The 20,163-nt window shown below is 33.8% G+C and overlaps 1 protein-coding gene across 1 annotated transcript; it reads left to right on the forward strand.

Moving 5' to 3' along the window:
* The first annotated feature begins 1,388 nt into the window (after positions 1–1,388).
* Positions 1,389–15,503, forward strand: LOC130243811 (triple functional domain protein-like). The gene is made up of 3 exons (XM_056476108.1): positions 1,389–1,603; positions 5,986–6,124; positions 13,215–15,503. The coding sequence occupies exons 1-3, from the start codon at positions 1,389–1,391 to the stop codon at positions 13,758–13,760; spliced, it is 900 nt and encodes a 299-aa protein (XP_056332083.1). The 3' UTR covers positions 13,761–15,503.
* Positions 15,504–20,163: the final 4,660 nt, after the last annotated feature.

Consider the following 20,163-nt stretch of genomic DNA (forward strand, 5'->3'; position numbering starts at 1 on the left):
TTTGTCATTGCTGTCAGTTTTGCCTTATTAATCTCTCATTTTTGCACTTTGATTATTTAAAATCTGGGATTAGTTAAATAAATAAAGTCACTGTGTTAGAAGTGTTAACTAAAGAACTGTTCTGACCAACTAGCAGCTAGAGAAGAAGATAATTAGACATGCTTTTTAAAATGTATATTACAGTAGGTGAATTTACTTTAAAATGTATGACCAATCTGGAAAGATAATGATCATGGCTAACTTGTACTACCTAGTCTATGCTGTTTCTGCAACCAGCCCCTCATTCTTTTCTAAGTAAATAGCATTTTTAAATGCTATTATTATTACAGTAATTATTAAATTTAAAATCCTATTGATTTCTTAAATTACAAAATATTTACTTAAGATATTTTTATACTTTCAATGAAAATATAAATATTAATTAATTAGACAAATTAGTAAAATAATAACTGTGAAAACAATTATATATATAACAGTCTGTGTGTATTTATATCTCTATATATATATATATATATATATATATATATATATATATATATATATATATATATATATATATATATTATATATAATATATACTATATATATATATATTATATATCTATATATATATATATACATATATATGTATATATATATATATATATATATATATTATCTATATATATATATATATATATATATATATATATATATATATATATATATATATATATATATATATATATATATCTGTATATATGTTAATTTTTAAAAATCTAGATTAATCTCACTGTAATCTTGGAATTAATCTCGATTAAAATGGCTCCCTTGAACTCTGCCGAAGGCATTTAGAATATTGTGTGCTACCTGTCTTTGAGAACAGGTTTCTCAGCCAAGTGGCGTATATTCTACTATGATAATTGGTGTCATGTTAATATATTGTGTTTTAAACCGTTTTTTGAAAGACAGCACAAAGATTGTTTTTGCCGATTATTAATTTTGTTACCTAATTGTTTTGTTTTTGTCTAGTGAGACAGGAGAGGTTACCCTCCGCATCCTCCACTGCCACTCTGGAGGACAGCGGCACATACACCTGCATCGCCTCAAATGACGTGGGCTCAGTGACATCATCAGCCTACCTCAGAGTGCTCGGTCAGCTGACTTTATCAATCTATTTATTAATCTTTTACTTTGACATTTTCTCCACGTTTGATAATTGAGTCTGTGACATTGTTATTTTGTACATAGGCACATCCTGTGATGGAATTCTCTGGAAGGATAACTTTGAGGTCTCTCTACACTGAAGTTATGGAGCTAGGGAGGTACTATACAAATTAACTGCTAAAATAAAACAAAACCTTTTCTATGCAAACTACTAAAGTTTTATAATAGCTAAAAATATAATGATGTTCGTCTTTAGAGGCAGGTTTGCTGTCACTAAGTGGTGTGAGCAGAGAGCAAGCAGGCGATCTGTGGCCGCTAAAGCTCGTCAACAAGAAGCTAATGCGTCGAGAGCAGGTGGTTCAGGAGCTGGGGGTTTTACAGTGTCTTCAGCACCCTCACCTGGTGGCTTACTGGACACCTACGAGACCCCAGCCAGCTATATTCTCATCCTGGAGATGTACGTGTAAAGTATAGTTTTGCCACACTTTGCTCTAGAACTTTGCTTTGATTTATTTGTTTATTTTTTTGTCAAGTGCATAACACATTTTTGTAATGAAATATCCTAATTGTATATATACTATTACTATATAGTATATTTCCAGTTACTGACTCTGACATATTTTAAAAATGACACTGACATATTTTAAGACATCTCACTGCAAGTTATTTTGAGTTGAGACAGCTCAAACATGCAATTAATTCTTGACTAGCCTTAAACCTTGTTTGGTGAAACCGGGGGTAAAGTCAGAATTATTAGCCCCCCTTAAATTTTTTTTTCTTTTTTTAAATATTTCTTAAATGATGATTAACAGAGCAACAAAATTTTCACAGTATGTCTGAGAAGGTCTTATTTGTTTTATTTCACCTAAAATAAAAGCAGTTTTTAATTCTTTAATAAACATTTTAAGGTCAAAATTATTAGCCCCTTTAAGCTATATATTTCCGATTGCCTGCAGAACAAAACCATCGTTATACAATAACTTGCCTAATTACCCTGACCTGCCTAGTTAACCTAATTAACCTAGTTAAGCCTTTAAATGTCACTTTAAAGGCTTATATACTAATGTCTTGAAAATTATCTAGTGTAATATTATGTACTGTCATCATGGCCAAGATACAATAAATCAGTTATTAGAAATGAGTTATTAAAACTATTATGTTTAGAAATGTGTTGAAAAAATCTTCTCTCCGTTAAACAGAAATTGGGGAAAAAAATAAACAGGGGGCTAAAAATCAGGGAGGCTAATAATTCTGACTTCAACTGTGTGTGTATATATATGATTTTTGCTTAATACTTATTAATACTTATTTAAAATGAGCTTAAATCAACACAATTAGAAAAAAAATTAATCTTGAATTCTTTGAGGTTTTTTGAGACAGTTGAATTGTTTTTTGTTTATTCCACTGAAATTTATAAAACGATTTTAGTTAACTTAATTTGTGTTGAGACAACATGAAGGAATTTTTACAGTGTTGCTTAATGCAGAGATGTTTTTTCAACATATTTTAAAACATTATGAACTAATCTCTAATAACTACTTCTTTTTGTCCTTGCCATGATGACAGTACATAATATTTGTTACTTAATAATTTCTACTTATTTTACAAGATGATAGTATTTAGCTTAAAGTGCAATATAAATACTTAACTAGGTTATTTATTTATTTTTTTTCGGAATAAAAATTTAGGATAATTAAATAATAGTGGTTTGTTCTGTAGACAAAAAAATATATTAATTTCACCAGAAGAAAAAAAATATTGTATGAATAACTGTAAAAATGTCCTTGGTCTGTTAAACATCATTTGGGAAAATCTTTGAAAGAATTGAAAAAATTGCAGGAGGGCTGTATAAATGGCAAATTTCCTAAAACTATCAATCATTTTTACAGCACATGTGTTTTAGTGATCTCTGTGCTAGGCGATGCAGTTTCAGTCACAAATTAAGGCAATTTATAAGTAACACAAATATTAGAGACACTTAATATCATGACCCTGATAGCACATGTACATTGCAGAGACATCTATTGAATGCTTTACAGTCAGAAGATATATTTTCAGTGTTTGCTCATCTGCAGTACATCAATTAGACGCCTTCTGTCAGTTGTTAATTAGACATCTACATTGTCTTTAAAATGTTTAAACTTTAGAATGTTGATAAGATAGACATTTAAAAATGCTTATTAGATCTTTGTATACAGCAGATGTTCTACATCATCATAGTTGATGACTAAAAACAATAATTTTATGACTCCAGATAGGGGTGGGGGGTATGACCAAAATTCTATTTCGCAGTATGAGTAATTTTATTTCATGGTAGTGATATATTTCACAATACAGTTATTGTAAAAAGGTAGTTATTCCAGAAAAAAACAACAAAAGAGGTTATAATAAATCAACTAAAAGAAATAGTTCCTCAACAATGAAAATTTTGTCATCACTTACGATTTGTTTTACATGTAACATTTATGAGTTTCTTTCTTCTGTTCAACACAAAAGGAGATATTTTGGAAGAAAGCTTGAAAAACCTGTAACTGGTGACTTCCATAGTATTTGTTTTTCCTACTATGGAGGTCAATGGTTACAGGTGTCCAGCATTGTTCAAAATATCTTTTTTTACGTTCAACAGAAAAAAGAAACACATACGTTTGTAACCACTTGAGGGTGAACAAATAATAAGTAAATGTCCATTTTTGGGTGAACCAACCCTTTAAATATAATAGTGATGCACAATATTGACTTTTTACAGATATTTTTAAACTCATTTTGACTGAACAGGGGTTCGTTCTTTGTACCTAGCTTAAATGATCTAAGATGATTGACAGATCCTGGATCTTTTAATCTTGATAAATTTCTCTGGCTAATTGGTTCTTCAAACAAGTTCGCGAATCAGATTAAAATGTCTGGATGAACTGATCTGAGATAGCTGTGTGTGTTTGTGAAGGACTTATCTATCGATCCTTGAAATCATGATCAGCAATGCAACGATTGGCTGATGACACAGCAGCGTAATGACTTTTATCTGATTAATATTCAATTATCAATGTGAGCAAAATTATATAAATTTGTGGTAAACGGTTTGTTATATATGATACGTAATAACTTTCCACCTTTGTTGTGGGCTGCAGGCTTTACACTTTAAGTATTTAGTCATTTTACTTAGTTTTACATTTAAAGCAGATTTTCTTTATTATAGTAGCCTAGGCCTATTCAAGTTTCTTAATCGCGGTAAGGAATAACTGGCTGTTTAAATTAATTTTGCATCAAAAAAAGCAGTTTGATATCGGTAAAGGTGTCTGCGACTTTTGCAAAGCATCAAATCACGGTCATATTAGCTGTCAAAACATGCATGACTGCATAAATTATTATTCCTTAAAAAAAAAAACAAACAAACAGTAGAATATTGTACATGTCTATTATCATACACAAATTGTACTAAAGCTGGTATCTTAAAATAGTATGCGTTTGTATCTAAAAAGTCTATAATAATAAACGTCCTTTTGAACCCTTGGGGATAGAACCCCCCGTGACAGTTTTTGTACTTTTATTTAAGAGTGCAGATTGCATACGTTTAATTTCCATATTTTTAAACATATATACAGTTGAAGTCAGAATTATTATCCCCCCTTAGAATTTTTTTAAATATTTCCTGAATGAGGAAATTTTCACAGTATGTCCGATAATATTTTTTCTTCTGGAGAAAGTCTTATTTGTTTTATTTCGACTAGAATAAAAGCAGTTTTAAATTTTTTAAACACCATTTTAAGGTCAAAATTATAAGCCTCTTTAAGCTATATTTTTTTCCGATAGTCTACAGAACAAACAATAACTTGCCTAATTACCCTAACCTGCCTAGTTAACTTAATTAGCCTAGTTAAGCCTTTAAATATCACTTTTAAGCTGTATAGAAGTGTCTTAAAAATATCTAGTAAAATATTCTGTACCGTCATCATGGCAAAGATAAAATAAATCAGTTATTAGAAATGAGTTATTAAAACAATTTTTTTTAGAAATGTGCTGAAAAAAAATCTTCTCTCTGTTAAACAGAAATTGGGGGAAAAAATAAACAGGGGGGCTAATAATTCAGGAGGGCTAATAATTCTGACTTCAACTGTATATATATAAATGGACGACATTCACAACACACCAAATGCAGATTCATAATAACTGACAATAGACAAGAAATTTACATTTTTCACAGTTTTAAGAGACTTCATTAAAGCAGTAAGTTCGTTAACAAATCCTCCAATAAAGGATTTTGAAAGCCTGCATTTGTGAATGAAGAATTGACCATTTTAGATGCAAAAATTTACAAAATTGTTATTTTTCATCATTACCTTTTGCATTCAATGTTATCAGCATATTAATTACAGTAGAATAACAATTTTTCCAAAATGATTGCCTACTCTGACAATCAACAAATAAGTGACAAAAGGATTCCTCACTGTTTTACAAAGGAACATTCTCTCTCAGTATCCAACAATTTTGAGATTAACAAGTTAGTTGGGTGTAATTTGTGTAAAACGAACACTCTAGTCAGCGCTTCCCCTCAGTCTCAATATTACTTATACTGCATGTGCGTTAGCCATGCTTACTTATTTCCATAAGTAGTCACTGTGTACATGTATTTAAAAAATCAATTACGGTTGACAACTTCTTCCATGGTAATGATATATACCATCTTACCTCCCATCCCTAACTTCAGACATTAGTTTGTGAAGGCAGTGACAATAATACATTTTTTTCAGCCGTTTACAGTAATTTAGTAATTACATAAAAAAGTGTGAAATGTTTAGTAATTGTATTGTTGTAACACATTTTGTCTATTTTTGTGCACATCAGTGCTGATCAAGGTCGTATCCTGGACTATATTGTTAGCTGGGGGAACTTGACTGAAGAAAAGGTGTCTCTTTACCTACGGGATATTCTAGAAGCTTTACACTACCTTCACGCTTGCAGGATTGCTCATCTTGACTTAAAGGTGGGCCTTTCTATACAATTACTCTTAATAAATGAATGTGGAAATACTGTTTTCAGATGATGTATTCATACTCATTTTGTTTAATTTTTGCTGTTGATATTTACACAAAATTCATAATTCAATGCCATATTATACACTCTGTACTATGTACTATTTATTAAATTCATTTATTTCCTCAGAATTCTACACACAATACCCCATAATGACAATGTGAAAAAAGAGTTTTATGAAATTGTTGCAAATTTAAAATAAAAAACCTTAAAAATCACATGTACATAAGTATTCACAGCCTTTGCTCAATACTTTGTTGATGCACCTTTGGCAGTAATTACAGCCTTAAGTCTTTTTGAATATGATGCCACAAGCTTGGCTTTGGGAGTGTTTGCCCATTCCTCTTTGCAGTACCTCTCAAGCTCTATCAGGTTGGATGGGAAGCAACAGTGTACAGCCATTTTCAGATCTCTCCAGAGATGTTCAATAGGATTTAGGTCTGGGCTCTGGCTGGGCCACTCGACATTCACCTAGTTGTTGTGAAGCCACTCCATTGATATTTTGGCGGTGTGCTTTGGGTCATTGTTCTGCTGGAAGATGAACTATCGCCCCAGTCTGAGACTTCCGTCTGGCCATTCTACCATACAAGCCTGATTGGTGGATTTCTGCACAGATGGTTGTCCTTCTGTAACCTTCCCCAGCCTTGTGCCTCGAGACAATCTGGTCTCAGAGGTCTACAGACAATTCTTTTGTCGTCATACTTCATGCTTGGTTTGTGCTTTGACATGCACTGTCAACCCTGGGACCTTATATAAACAGGTGTATGCCTTTTCAAATTATGTTAAATCAACTGAATTTACTACAGGTGAACTCCAATTAAGCTGCTGAAATATCTCAAGAATGATCAGTGGAAACAGAATGTACCTGATTTTTTTTTATTTTTAATAAATTTGCAACAATTTCAAAAAATCTTTTTTCACATTGTCATTATGGGGTTTGAGGAAATCAATGAATTTAATCCATTTTGGACAAGGCTGTAACATAAGTGTGGAAAAAGTGAAGCGCTATGAATCCTTTCTGGATGCACTGTATCACCAACGGATTCAAATAGAAGGATAATCTTTAAAAACGAACATACTTAAAAGGAAGTTTATATAAAATATTGCTTTTTATGTTTTCGACTGTTAATTATGGAATAATTTAAATAAGTGCAATAAATTTGCGTAAATTCAGAGCTTATTTTATTTTGTCAAATATTTTCAAAAAATTTAATTTCTAGACCTACAGTAAAACAAAAAGTATTGTATTGTATTTCTACAATATATATGCAGTTTTATAGTGATGTCATATAAATTTACGACATAGGACTCTATTTTAACAATCTAAACGCAAAGTCTCAAACATTAAAAGCATGTCCGAATTTACTTTTACTATTTTAAGGACGGAAAAATACAGTTTTGCACCCCGGCGCATGGTCTAACAGGGTTGTGCTTATTCTCTTAATGACTTATTGGTGTGTTTTAAGCATATAGTGCATTCAACCAATCAGAGTCTCATCTCACATTACCTTTAAAAGTCAGTTGCGTCGCGCCATGGCGCATTTGCTATTTACCAGTACATGGCAGATTTTGTTACTGGATAAAGTGAACACTAGTGAGAAAAAAGTTAAACAGACCATCTACGCGAGGATAAAGAACGAGCCTCCTCCATTCAGCCACTTTACTTTCTCTTATATTTTACTCTTTACTCTTTTACATTCGTGATTAAAGAAACGGTGGAAACTCACTCCACTGAAGACATTCCTTAGCCAACATATTTAATTTTGTTTGTTAAAAAATAGTAATTTTTGTAACATTTTAATCCTTACATTTTTTTTGTCTTATCTAAAGATATTTGTGTATCGCTGTACATCCTGTGTGTATTAAAGCAATGTCTTAGCATTTGGACCCACTGTTTCAGTTCCTCAAAATAGCAATGCTCTAACAATGCGCCTTAACACGTCTTTTTTTTAGACCGGTACACTCATGAGTCCACAGAGTGGACTTGCTGGATTTGCTATTTAAACAACATGGTGCAAAACATGAAAATTACAGTTGCACTGCTCTGAAAATGGCAACAAATCACGACATACACATCTGGTGTCCTTGTTATGCCGAGTGTAAAATAGGGCCCTTAGAATTTGCTGAGACATGTGTGAATGAAATCATCTAAAAACCACCATGTCCTGCAGCTTAAAGCATCATGCAAATTCATTAGTCATGAAAAGTGTGAAATGTGAAGAGTCCAGTTCCAGATAAATTTTATTAAATGGAATTTTTTACTGTTTTCTGCTGTGGAGTGAATTTCCCTGAACATTGTGTTATGAATCAATAGCCACAAAATGTTTTATACTTACTTTTAAAGTTATAGTTCACAAACTGAAATTTTACTCACTATGTACACACCCTTAAGTGGTTCCAAACCTTTCTAAGTTATTTTTGTCTTTTGAACACAAAAAAATATATTTTGAAGAAAGCTGAAAAACTGTAAGCATTACTAGTAAAAAACAACAACAATGGAAGTCAATGGATACAGATTTTCAGTTTTCTTCAAAATATCTTTATATGTGTTTAACAAAAGAAAGAAACTGAAATCAAGGGTGAGTAAATGATGACAATTTTTATTGTTTGGCTGAACTATGACTTTTCATATAAAATAAAGTCAACTTTCATATTTTGTTGAGTGTATTGAATGAACACAACAGTTATTTTAAATTCCGCATGTACTAATTGTAAATAAAAAATTTTACTATTTTTTTTCCAAACTGACTTACTGTATAAATGAGGGCTACAGCAAGTTATTCATCTTATCACATGAGACGTATTGACAGTGCTTTCATTTGTTTTGTAGAACAGGGTAGAGAAAGCAGACACTAAGATATTTTATTTAAAGAGCCAGAACAGGATGCAGAAAAGTTCAGCACATATGATGAAATCGAAACTACTGCAGGACAGTTCCTCACATAAACACAGCAAATATAACAAGGTCTAACTTCTTCTTTCTGACAACTATTTTTATTAATACAAATAAATGCAATAAAAAACAGTTGTGCTAATACTTCCATTTGGTAAATGATTATCATAACATTTGTTAGGCAAACAGAAGTGATTAATAATATGATTTATCAATATATGAAAGAAAGAATAATAAACTTATATTTTTTGTGTCTATGATACACTGCAAATTACCTTTGTTACTGAGCTTTGAACAAATATTTGATAGATTATTTAAAAAAATGTAATTAAAAAATGAATTAAAATGAATTCATATTGAATGATTTTAATGTAAAATATTTATGCATCCACAAAGCCCTTTGTTTTGAGTTTTTGTTCTAGCCATTTGTGATGACTACGTGCATGGTTTTTATTTTAGTAATGGTTTCTATTTCTGTAATCTCACAGCAGAACAACAGCATAAACTACTATGACATTAATGATCTCACAAGCTCATTATGTCCTTTATTCAATGTTAAATGTTACCAGTATGAGTTTGAATACCATTTTACATGCCATACTGAAAGCAGTATCTAAAAGTTTACCTCAGATCTTGAAAATACAATAACTAGCAAACAAAGTTTAAACAACTACAAATCAACAACATCAGTCACTCATCATGTACATTTAATAATATTAATAAGGGAACATATATATACTTACATATAAACTTGTCCATTTCATTAGGAGTGCAGTTCATTATTCTGCCTTAGTCACTACTCACCGTACGTTCACACCGAAAGCGGCGAGTGTGTCAAAGTAGCCAGAAGTCATTCATTTTCAATGAGAGCCGGCGGCGATAAGCGGCGATGAGCAGCGCGGCGCATCTTCGCCGGTGTGGGCGTCGAGGAGAGTTGAAATCGAGTCAACTTTATGGTAATGAGCTATGACGCGGTTAGGCGCTTGAGAGGAGTCCAGAGACCACAGACCTGTGAACTTTAGTTCTGACCACAGTTGTTCCCAAGGGTTTGATTAGGTCGGTCGTCGGATTTCCAATTATTTGCTGTTTTCTTACAGGAACACACATTAAATAAGTTACTGGCGAGTTACTGATGTGCACTAATGTTATATATATTTATCTTTAAAAAAGCGGGAATCTCACGCGACAGTACAGAACAGTATTGCTGCTTCAGGATATTTCAGAAATATGGACACATTGGATAATTAAGTGAAGCAAAACCACACCACATGCAACGTGATCTTCCAATGTTAAATGAATTTGATAAAAAGTACGCAACATTTTCACGCTTGAAAGCATGTTTTTTGCAGGAATGTAACTGATATGCTGCAACGGCCCCTTTAAATACGAGATCAATGTAGCGAATTTTGACGCTTTGGCCGCCGGAGCTAAAGGCAGACAGCGTTGTTAATGTTAAACCTGAAAGCACATGCAAATATTACATATTATGAAGTTTTGACTCAAAACTCAAGTCATCGAGTGACTGAATTAAGTCCTTCTGTGAAATAATGTCTTCTTGCTCATAATAAACATGCAACATATTTCATAATTGTAATAAGCAGTGACAAAGGCATTGCATCATTAAACACTTTATTATCAGGAAAATTATATTGAGAAGATAAACCATATGTTGTCCTGGTCATGTTTTTATTATCTTGACGAATCAAATGAAAGCAGTTTAATCTTCTGTTTATCCTACGCTATAAGGATTTCCCATAGACGGTCATTTCCTGCATTTCCGCGCGGCATATTTGGTTGTTCTGTGTGCCTTTTGTGGGTATTTACTTGTGTTCACATCATGGGCTGGGCGGTTTGGCCTAAAGTCAATCTTGATTAATTGAACATTTTAACTCCATTACGATTAATAGACTAATTTTAATAATAATAATAAAAAAGGTTTTTGCCCTCATAGTTCACGGACAAGTTTTGTACAGTAAATATGTACTTATTATAAGTGAGAGATTTTTGAATTCAATAATTGAAGGAAACACACACTATCTACTATCTATGAGTATTTATTGAACATCAATTTTGAACAACTGAAATTAAAACACACATTACCTAAAACCAACTATCACTTTTTTCTAATAAAAAAATAAAATAATAGCTTGCACTTTTAGAAACAAAATTTATTATTTTCAATGCTTTCATATTAAAAGTAGAAAATAAGCAGTATCTTTTCTAAATAAAATAACTCTTGTATGTCCTGTAATAGCCTTTAAGGCTGATTTATGCTTTGCCTCGAGTGATTGGCGTGACCCACTGCGCCTGCCTTGCGCATAGTTGTGCATTTATACTTCTGCGTGTGTTGCTCTCCAAGAACACTTCCGAAACGCCAGCTTACGGGTTTTTGTGTTTCTCTGTATTGAGTTTCCTCATGGGTGTTTTGTTTTTTCTGAACGCTACCTTAATGTACAAGTAGCGAAAACTTGCTCATTCAGAGTCGGGAACCAGCAGACATGCAACAACTTTAATCATAAGGTAATGATCTCCCGCAGCTCTCTGCGCCGCCCACACTCGTCACCACTATCAAGCTGAGCAATCACAGAGCTAGCGCTACATGTCGTGGCCAGGGATAGATAGTATTTATGATACATGTATTTCAAATACGCATTTCAAATACAAAATAGTATGTAGTAATTTGTACTTTATTGGGTTTGTGAAAATGGCTTAATATTTTGTATGAAAATACTTTAGTGTCTTGTTTTTTTTTGTTTCAAAATCCTGTAAAATACTTTGCAAGAACTAAACTGAGATTCTTTCAGTTAAAGAAGAAATGAAAAAATGTGAGAGATAACACTGTACAAATAACGGATGGATTGCTGATGTAGATCTCAAAAAATAAGACAAACAACATTAAAAGAAGTCCTACTCTGGCGATACCTACAATTCATTGGTTTCAGATACCAGTAGCTGATCTGCAGATGCACTGTATGAAGACGAAATATGTATGCCTAAAAATGTTTAATAATACTCCAGTCTATACAGACTGGTCAAAAACTCCAGATTCCAGTTACAGGACAGCAGCAGGATGTAGTTGGATGTAGTTTTATTTGCAATAACAGCTATTATTGTACTTTTTAGATATCATATTTTTATGTTGTGGAGTTTTATTTGGTATTTTATTTTAAAATACATTTCAATGTATTTTGCCCATCCCTGGCCATGGCAACGTGTAGTTACATTTTTTGAGAGGTGCACCCACGACGCGTATTGCAAGCTCTGTAATTGGTCGGCTTGGTAGGGCTAACAAATGTGGGCGGACAGAGAGCCGCGCAAACTCGTTGGAGCTAGGGTTTACAAGTGACGAGTCCCATGAAGGAGCTCAAGATGGAAACATTTGTTTTGTGTTTACCTTATGATTTAAGTTGTTGCATGTCCGCCAAGTTCCCGCCTCAAAATGAGTGAGTTGAGCCACTTGTACATTAAGGTATCTTCGGAAAAAAACAAAACACCTGCCAAGAAAGTCGACACAGAGGAACATAAAACCTACTGCCAGCAAGCGTTTCGGAAGTGTTATTGCAGAGCAACACAACAGCACACAGAGGTATAAATGCACAGCAACGCACAAGGCATGCACCGTGGGTTACGCCAATCACTCGATGCAGAAGTATAAACCAGGCTTAAGGCTGCACCGGACCTTATGCGTATGCTCGACACAGAAGAGCTGGGTCACATGACTCCACATGCGGTGAGGAAGTAATCTAAAAAACGACCTGAAAACTTCACATTATCACATTACCTTATTTCCTCACATGATGTCCAAGATAATCATAGCTTTTGCTAAATCATAAATGTGATTTTATATCGATTTATCGTTCAATTTATCAGCGTAATTTTTATGCTTCCAAAACTTCCAAAATCCATCGTCAACCTAACCCAAACACCACCATGGAGTTAATGCATGTCTTACAAAGCAGATCGATGTCTTTTTGTAACAAAAATGCTATTTTTTTTAATAATAATCTGTAATCACTTACTTCCATCAGCGACCGAATGCACAACTGACGTGTATGACGTATGAGTACCTTATATTTTGATGCTGCCTTTTTCTCTGCAATCACTGTCCATTATCCGACACTTATTATCTGCTTTATGTGTGTTTCAGCCCGAGAATGTATTAATCGAGCAAACATCAGCTAAGCCTCTAGTCAAACTGGCGGACTTTGGCGACGCGGCGCATCTTTCCAACATCCCTTACATCCACCCTCTGCTGGGCAGCCCTGAGTTCTCGGCCCCTGAGCTAGTGTTGGGTGAATCTGCAGCTCTGGCCTCTGACCTCTGGAGTTTAGGTGTATTGGCGTACGTAATGCTCAGTGGCGCGTCTCCGTTTCTGGATGAAAGTGTGGAAGAGACCTGCCTCAACATCTGCCGCATCGACTTCAGCTTCCCAGAGGACTACTTCCATGGTGTGAGTCAGGCGGCGCGGGACTTTATATGCATGTTACTCCAAGGCGAGCCATCCAGACGTCCCTCTGCACAGGTTTGCCTTTACGAGGAGTTCTGGCTACAGCCCGACTCGACCTCCAGCGCAGCTCGCCTCGACACTTCCAGACTTATCTCTTTTATAGAGCGGAGGAAACATCAGAATGATTTACGCCCCGTCGCCAGTTTCCAAGCGTTTCTGCGTAGTCGCCTTCTCAGTCAGACCTGAAAGATACGCTGGAGTGGAAATCCAATTAAGGTATAAATGATATGCTGAAATCTCATCCTTGTTTTAGAGTCATTCTGAAACGGTTCTGGGTCTCTGTTACTGTAACTGCTGCTGACTAAACTCTCTGAAGTCCTTTTTCCACCCCTTCAAAACAATCATTTCAGCTACACGTTCGTTCTCTCTTTCCATGGACGACACTCGCAAGGGGGAAATAAATGTGAATTAATAAGGGGGAATTCGTTTGTTTCGAAGTTTGTTTGTTTATTTCGAAGGTTGTTCCCTGAGCCAGGTTAAGCTTTGTGTTTGGACAGTATTTGAATCAGGTTGTTTCAATGGAGTACTGTAATTTGAATCGCTACATTCAGGAAAGATTACATTTTGTACAAACCATGTATAGAAGCACAGCAAAGATCTTTATCCTGAACGTTTTGGAGAATAAAAGGAAAATAAGCTTATTTAAATATTTAAAGGGAAGTTCAATTGGTTGAATTATTGGTTGGTATTCATCTCCATGTTTAACAAGCATACCGTCATACTGGAATTCAATCGTAACAAACAATACAACAGAATTTAATCAAATAAGCTTATCGTCGTTTCAGTTCACGCCTGTCCATCAGCCTTATGTTGTAAATAAACTGGACCTGCCTTCGTTCATATTTCATTTGCAGTTTTGGAAATGAATGCTTTCTCATTGGCTGATCGTAACCTTCAACTGACCAGTTACAATCGGTTACCGCGCAAATGTGCACTCTTTGTAACTGTGTTGAAATGTGCAATGTTGGGGCTTTTTTGCAGCTATTTCTAATGATTCATGTTAAACTGTTACGTACATGTATCGGCCACTGCGAGTTGAGATATGATGTGTCTGTGGCTCTTTTGATGAGTTCTCCGTGTTCAGTATTTTTTGGGTAAGCTTAAGCCTCATTGGTGAACATCATCTGTGTCTTTGTCGCACCTCCATGATGAATGTGGTTCTTTTTATTGTTATACCAAAGTTAATGCTCATGTACCTAAATGCTTCTTCTCCCTATTTGGTGGTTATAATTTGTAACAATAAGTTATGAATGCAATTCTGACTCCCGACGCGGGAGTTTACATGTACTGATTGTTGATTTATTTATTGTGTCTTGTTCGGTTTTCGCTAATCAAATTTTTCGAAAGTAGTGCTTCGTATCGTCAGATTATTAGACGTTTTCATTTCCATATCTGCTCGTTGTAGCAGTAGTCTGTTAATGTAAGTTTGCATGACTAAATAACTTTGTTTTGTTCCCTTGTTTGTTTTCAGTTCACTTTGTTTTAAATAGAATGAGATGAATCGTTCCCTGTGTACTGTATCTGTTGTACAGGGGGAAAGTACCAATTTTGTTGCCTCTAAATTGTAGGTTTAAAGCTGAAGAGGCAAATTGTGTTTGTCTAATGACCCAAAATTGCATCTCTTGTAACTAAAACACTTAATTTCTAAATTCTAAAGGAGGTAAATTACAAGCTGGGTCAGTTATGTTGATTTGAGTTGTTCATGTTTTATTTAAGTTAGTTTCTCATAATGTATAGCTGTACAGACACATAAAAACTGGACGTAGCGACATTCTGGTTTTTTACATAATGTCATTTTGAATGTTAATTTTGCATGTATATTTCTTTGTACATATACCATACATGTTTGCACATTCTGTGCTGTACATAAGTTACTTTATCCTCAGTTATTTTTTGAGATTAAACATCTGAAACATTTTATTCGTACAACTAGTCTCCACATGTCTCTGATTATATGTGCATAAGGGATCAGATAAACTATATAACAGTAGCATAGTTTGTAGTTTAAGTTTGGTCACACTTTAATTTTACCTATTAACAAACCATTCATTATTAATTTAGCCTTGATAAACTCCAAATACAGTGCATCCGGAAAGTATTCATAGTGCTTCACTTTTTCCACATTTTTTATGTTACAGCCATATTCCAAAATGGATTCAATTCATTATTTGCTCAAAATTCTACACACAATACCACACAATGACAATGTGAAAAAAAGACTTTTTGAAATTGTTGCAAATTTATTAAAAAATAAAAAACCTGAAAAATCACATGTACCTAAGTATTCACAGCCTTTGCTCAATACTTTGTTGTTGCACCTTTGGCAGTAATTACAGCCTTAAGTCTTTTTGAATATGATGCCACAAGCTTGGCTTTGGGAGTGTTTGCCCATTCCTCTTTGCAGTACCTCTCAAGCTCTATCAGGTTGGATGGGAACCGACGGTGTACAGCCATTTTCAGATCTCTCCAGAGATGTTCAAAAGGATTTAGATCTAGGCTCTGGCTGGGCCACTCAAGGACATTCACCGAGTTGTTGTGAAGCCACTCCATTGATATTTTGGCGGTGTGCTTTTGGTCATTGTCTTGCTGGAAGATGAACCATCACCCCAGTCTGAGGTCAAGCACTCTGAAGCAGGTTTTCATTCAGGATGTCTCTGTACATTGCAGCATTTATCTTTCCCTCTATCCTGAGTAGTCTTCCAGTTCCTGCTGCTGAAAAACATCCCCACAGCATGATGATGGAGGCCACTGTGCTCATTGAAACTTTCAGAGCAGCAGAAATTTTTCTGTAACCTTCCCCAGCCGTGTGACAATCCTGTCTTGGAGGTCTACAGTCAATTCCTTTGTCTTCATGCTTGGTTTGTGCTTTGACATGCACTGTCAACCCTGGGACTTTATATAGACAGGTGTATGCCTTTTCAAATCATGTCCAGTTAACTGAATTCACCACAGGTGAACTCCAATTAAGCTGCTGAAACATCTCAAGAATGATCAGTGGAAACAGAATGTACCTGAGCTCAATTTAGAGCTTCACGACAAAGGCTGTGAATACTTCTGTACATGTGATTTTTCAGCTTTTTTCTTTGTAATAAATTTGCAACAATTTCAAAAAATCTTTTTTCACATTGTCATTATGGGGTATTGTGTGTAGAATTTACAGGAAATAAATGAATTTAATCCATTTTGGAATAGGGCTGTAACAAAAAAAAGTGGAAAAAATAAAGCACTATGAATACTTTCTGGATGGACGGTATGCTGCTTAATAATAGTTATTAAACATATCCTCTGTTTTTCCCCCTACTCCTATTTAGATAACAATCTTAATACAGTGTCAACTTATATAAGACAATAAAAAACAAGTCTATACTGCTGTGTTCACACCAGATGTGGCAAAATAAATTGTGCTATTCATGTTTAAATAGATGCGTGAACATGTTGAGTTACTTGCTTCATTCACGCGTCAAACAACGCCGTTAGACCGTTGACTATTACCATTTTTGAATCCATTAAGCTGATCTCCATTAAGAGCACTTTTAGCTTAGCTTAGCATAGATCATTAATCGGGTTAGACCATTAGCATCTCACTCAAAAAACTTTTTAAATAATTTTTGAAAATTTTGTATTTTTTACAGGCTGCATAAAATAATTGTGCCTGTGGCAGCCATGATACAGCAACAAAGTAACCACAGAAGTCAAGTTTTAAATTTAGAATTTTTTTTAGCAAGATGCTAATGGTAGAAGTTGATTCAATGATTTATGTTAAGCTAAGATAAAGTTCTCAGACCTGGAGATTGGCTGAATGGATTCCAAATAGTAAACCTTAACAGTTTAACTCTGGGTGACTTGTAAAATGAGCCTGTTTAATTAATTAGTTAAATAATAAAATCTGCCTTTAATGACGTAATTAATGTTTTGAATGGGATCTGTGATGTAGAATAAGATCCTGCAGATACAGAATAAGTACTAACATCAAACAACTACTGTCTTAACAATAGGCAGGCAATGAAAAGGCAGTCAATGGAAAGAATTGGTCTTTAAACTAAAAGGTTAGCATAAGTTTGGTCACATGTTTCATCTACACTGATCTGAAGATTAGTATTTTTACATATTTCCTGTATTGCTCTCTTGAGGCTTAATTCAGACCATGTAAAAGCATCCAGAGCTACTGAGGAAACAGGCAGGTGTGAAAGTTGCATCTGCAGGTGCTGTGCTCTTTGGTAAGATCTCGAAACAGATAACTGACTAATTAAACCTCCCCGATCTTTATCGCAGTGTGTCTGCATGCAACTGAGCTGCAAATGCATTAGACTGTATGAGAATTGTTTTAAAGATCGAAACAGAAGCCATGCACAGACATCGATTTTAGCCTCGCTAAGAAATAAGTTTATTCATGTGTGCTGCTTTTTTATGTTTTCTAAACACTTGTGTAATTTTAAGAATATATCTTAAGTATACTTGACATAAAAGTGTACTTTCAGGTTAAACACCTATTAAGTTTACTTATTTATAGTAAGTTTATGATACGTTATAGCTCTTAAGTTTGCTTATTTAAGTATTTATATATGTTTACATTTATTTATTATGTATTTATTAGTACAAACAAATGATATACTGTATATGTATACAATAAAGAATTAACAAAAGTAATCAAAATGATCAATGATCAAAAGTCATATAATATAGAAGTCTTCAGTTTAATGTCCGTTAATTGATGTAAATTGAAATAACGTGAAAAATTTATTAGAGGCAGCAAATTTTATTGAGTTCCGGTTCCGGTTCACAGAGTAAAAAGCAGTTTAGGGTGTAATTAGACAGACTAATTACTCTAATTAGAAAAATAAGTATAAAATGCCTTACTGTTAATTAAGGAATTTAATTACAGGTGCTTATAATGTGTACTTGATTTAAATACTAATAAATTTAACAATACTGAATAAATTATTTTTGTAAATAATTATTTATTATTATTATTGCAGAATAATCAAATAATTATTAACTTAAGCTGGAAAAAATGTGTTTTTAAGCATTATAACTTCAAATGCTTTTAAAAAAAGAATCATTCTATTTGATAAATGTTAATTAAAATGCTTAAGTGTAAGTTTTCATTTAAGTTGAAAGAATTAAGACAATAAGTTGAGATTTATAGAGATTTTAATGTATTGAGTGATAATGTAATGACCTTTTTCAAGTAATTTAGCAAGTCTATACTGCTAAAAACTAAAAAATGGACCACTGTGGTTAGTTTGTATTGGCATTGTTATAACATTGTTTTAGTCTTAGATTAGTAGATGCTGTATTCTTATTATCATGTAGGTAGTAAATATATTTATATAGAGTAAAATAACTTTTAACCAAAACGTGCGTGTCACTGTTGTTTACGACACTTGCAGCTTCCGTGGTTGGTTGCCTGATCGTGTGAATATGTGGTTTGTTGTTGTTGTTTTTTTTTTCTTTAGGTGTGAACAGAAGTTTGTTGAATAGAAACTGTGGCTAATGCCTGTGTACAGGCACTCACTCACAGGTCTATGGCAAGCCATTTGACATTTAATCAATAACCTGTACTAGTATCTATTTTCCTGTTACTAGTGCTTTTTTAGATACCAGTATCTTTTCCATTAACTACTAGTACTTATTCATTAGCCACTAGTGCCTATTCTTTAGATACTAGTGCTTTTTCTTTAGCTACTAGTGTCTTTTGTGTAGTTCTTATTCGTTAGATACTAGTACTCATTCATTAGATACTAGTACTCAGTGGAGGATTGAGGCATGGAAATATGGGCGATCGCCCAGGGCGGCATTTTACGCGGGGGATGGCAAAACAAATTATTCTCTATGTGCAACTCAAACAAAGCAAGGAAACTGACACATGCACACAGCGAACCATTCCCGTGTTTCTCCTGGTGTGAATCCCGGTTGTTTACATGCATCACGATAAAATATGCACCGTCTAAGCAGAGTAACATCCTGCAGGTAGAAGAAGGTTGCTGTGAGTTTTGCTAGTTTGACACACTGAAGTTGATATAATATGATGATGATCTTATTTTGACTAAGAAGCAAAAGAGGATGGATAATGAGGCAGGGAGGTAAGACTTCATAACATTAATTCTCAGCTTGAGTCAAATCTAAGATCAACAGATAATTCTCTGTTTTGACAGAGTTGATGTGCTAGTAGTTAATCATTAGGTACTAGTACTTGTTAATTAGACACTAGTATCTAATTAATAAATACTAGTATTTATGTATTAGATATCAGTACTTATTCATTAGATACTGGTATCTATTTAATAGATACTAGTAAATATTAAATAGATACTGGTACCAATTCATTACATACTAGTAACTAAATAGATTCTAGTAGTTTTTCCAGTAGTACTAGTATTTATTTATTAGACACTAGTATTTTAGATAACTATTACTAATAACAATTATCATTTTACTAGTCAGTTCTGCTTTTTTTAATCGTCAATCGTCTTATGTTATGACTAGTCCAAATGGAAGAGTAGAGTTCAATTAACATTTTACTCATTCATTCATTAATTTTCTTTTCGGCTTAGTCCCTTTATTAATCTGGGGTCACCACAACTGAATG

This window comes from Danio aesculapii, chromosome 16, assembly GCF_903798145.1.
Source record: "Danio aesculapii chromosome 16, fDanAes4.1, whole genome shotgun sequence".
In the NCBI taxonomy this organism is placed as follows: domain Eukaryota; kingdom Metazoa; phylum Chordata; class Actinopteri; order Cypriniformes; family Danionidae; genus Danio; species Danio aesculapii.

Bases quoted from the DNA above. Each gene is read 5' to 3' on its own strand.
- LOC130243811 (XM_056476108.1), top strand. From the start codon at position 1,389: ATGTTCGTCTTTAGAGGCAGGTTTGCTGTCACTAAGTGGTGTGAGCAG. The intron at 1,604-5,985 runs GTACGTGTAAAG...TGTGCACATCAG, and splicing joins TATATTCTCATCCTGGAGAT to TGCTGATCAAGGTCGTATCC. The intron at 6,125-13,214 runs GTGGGCCTTTCT...TGTGTGTTTCAG, and splicing joins TTGCTCATCTTGACTTAAAG to CCCGAGAATGTATTAATCGA.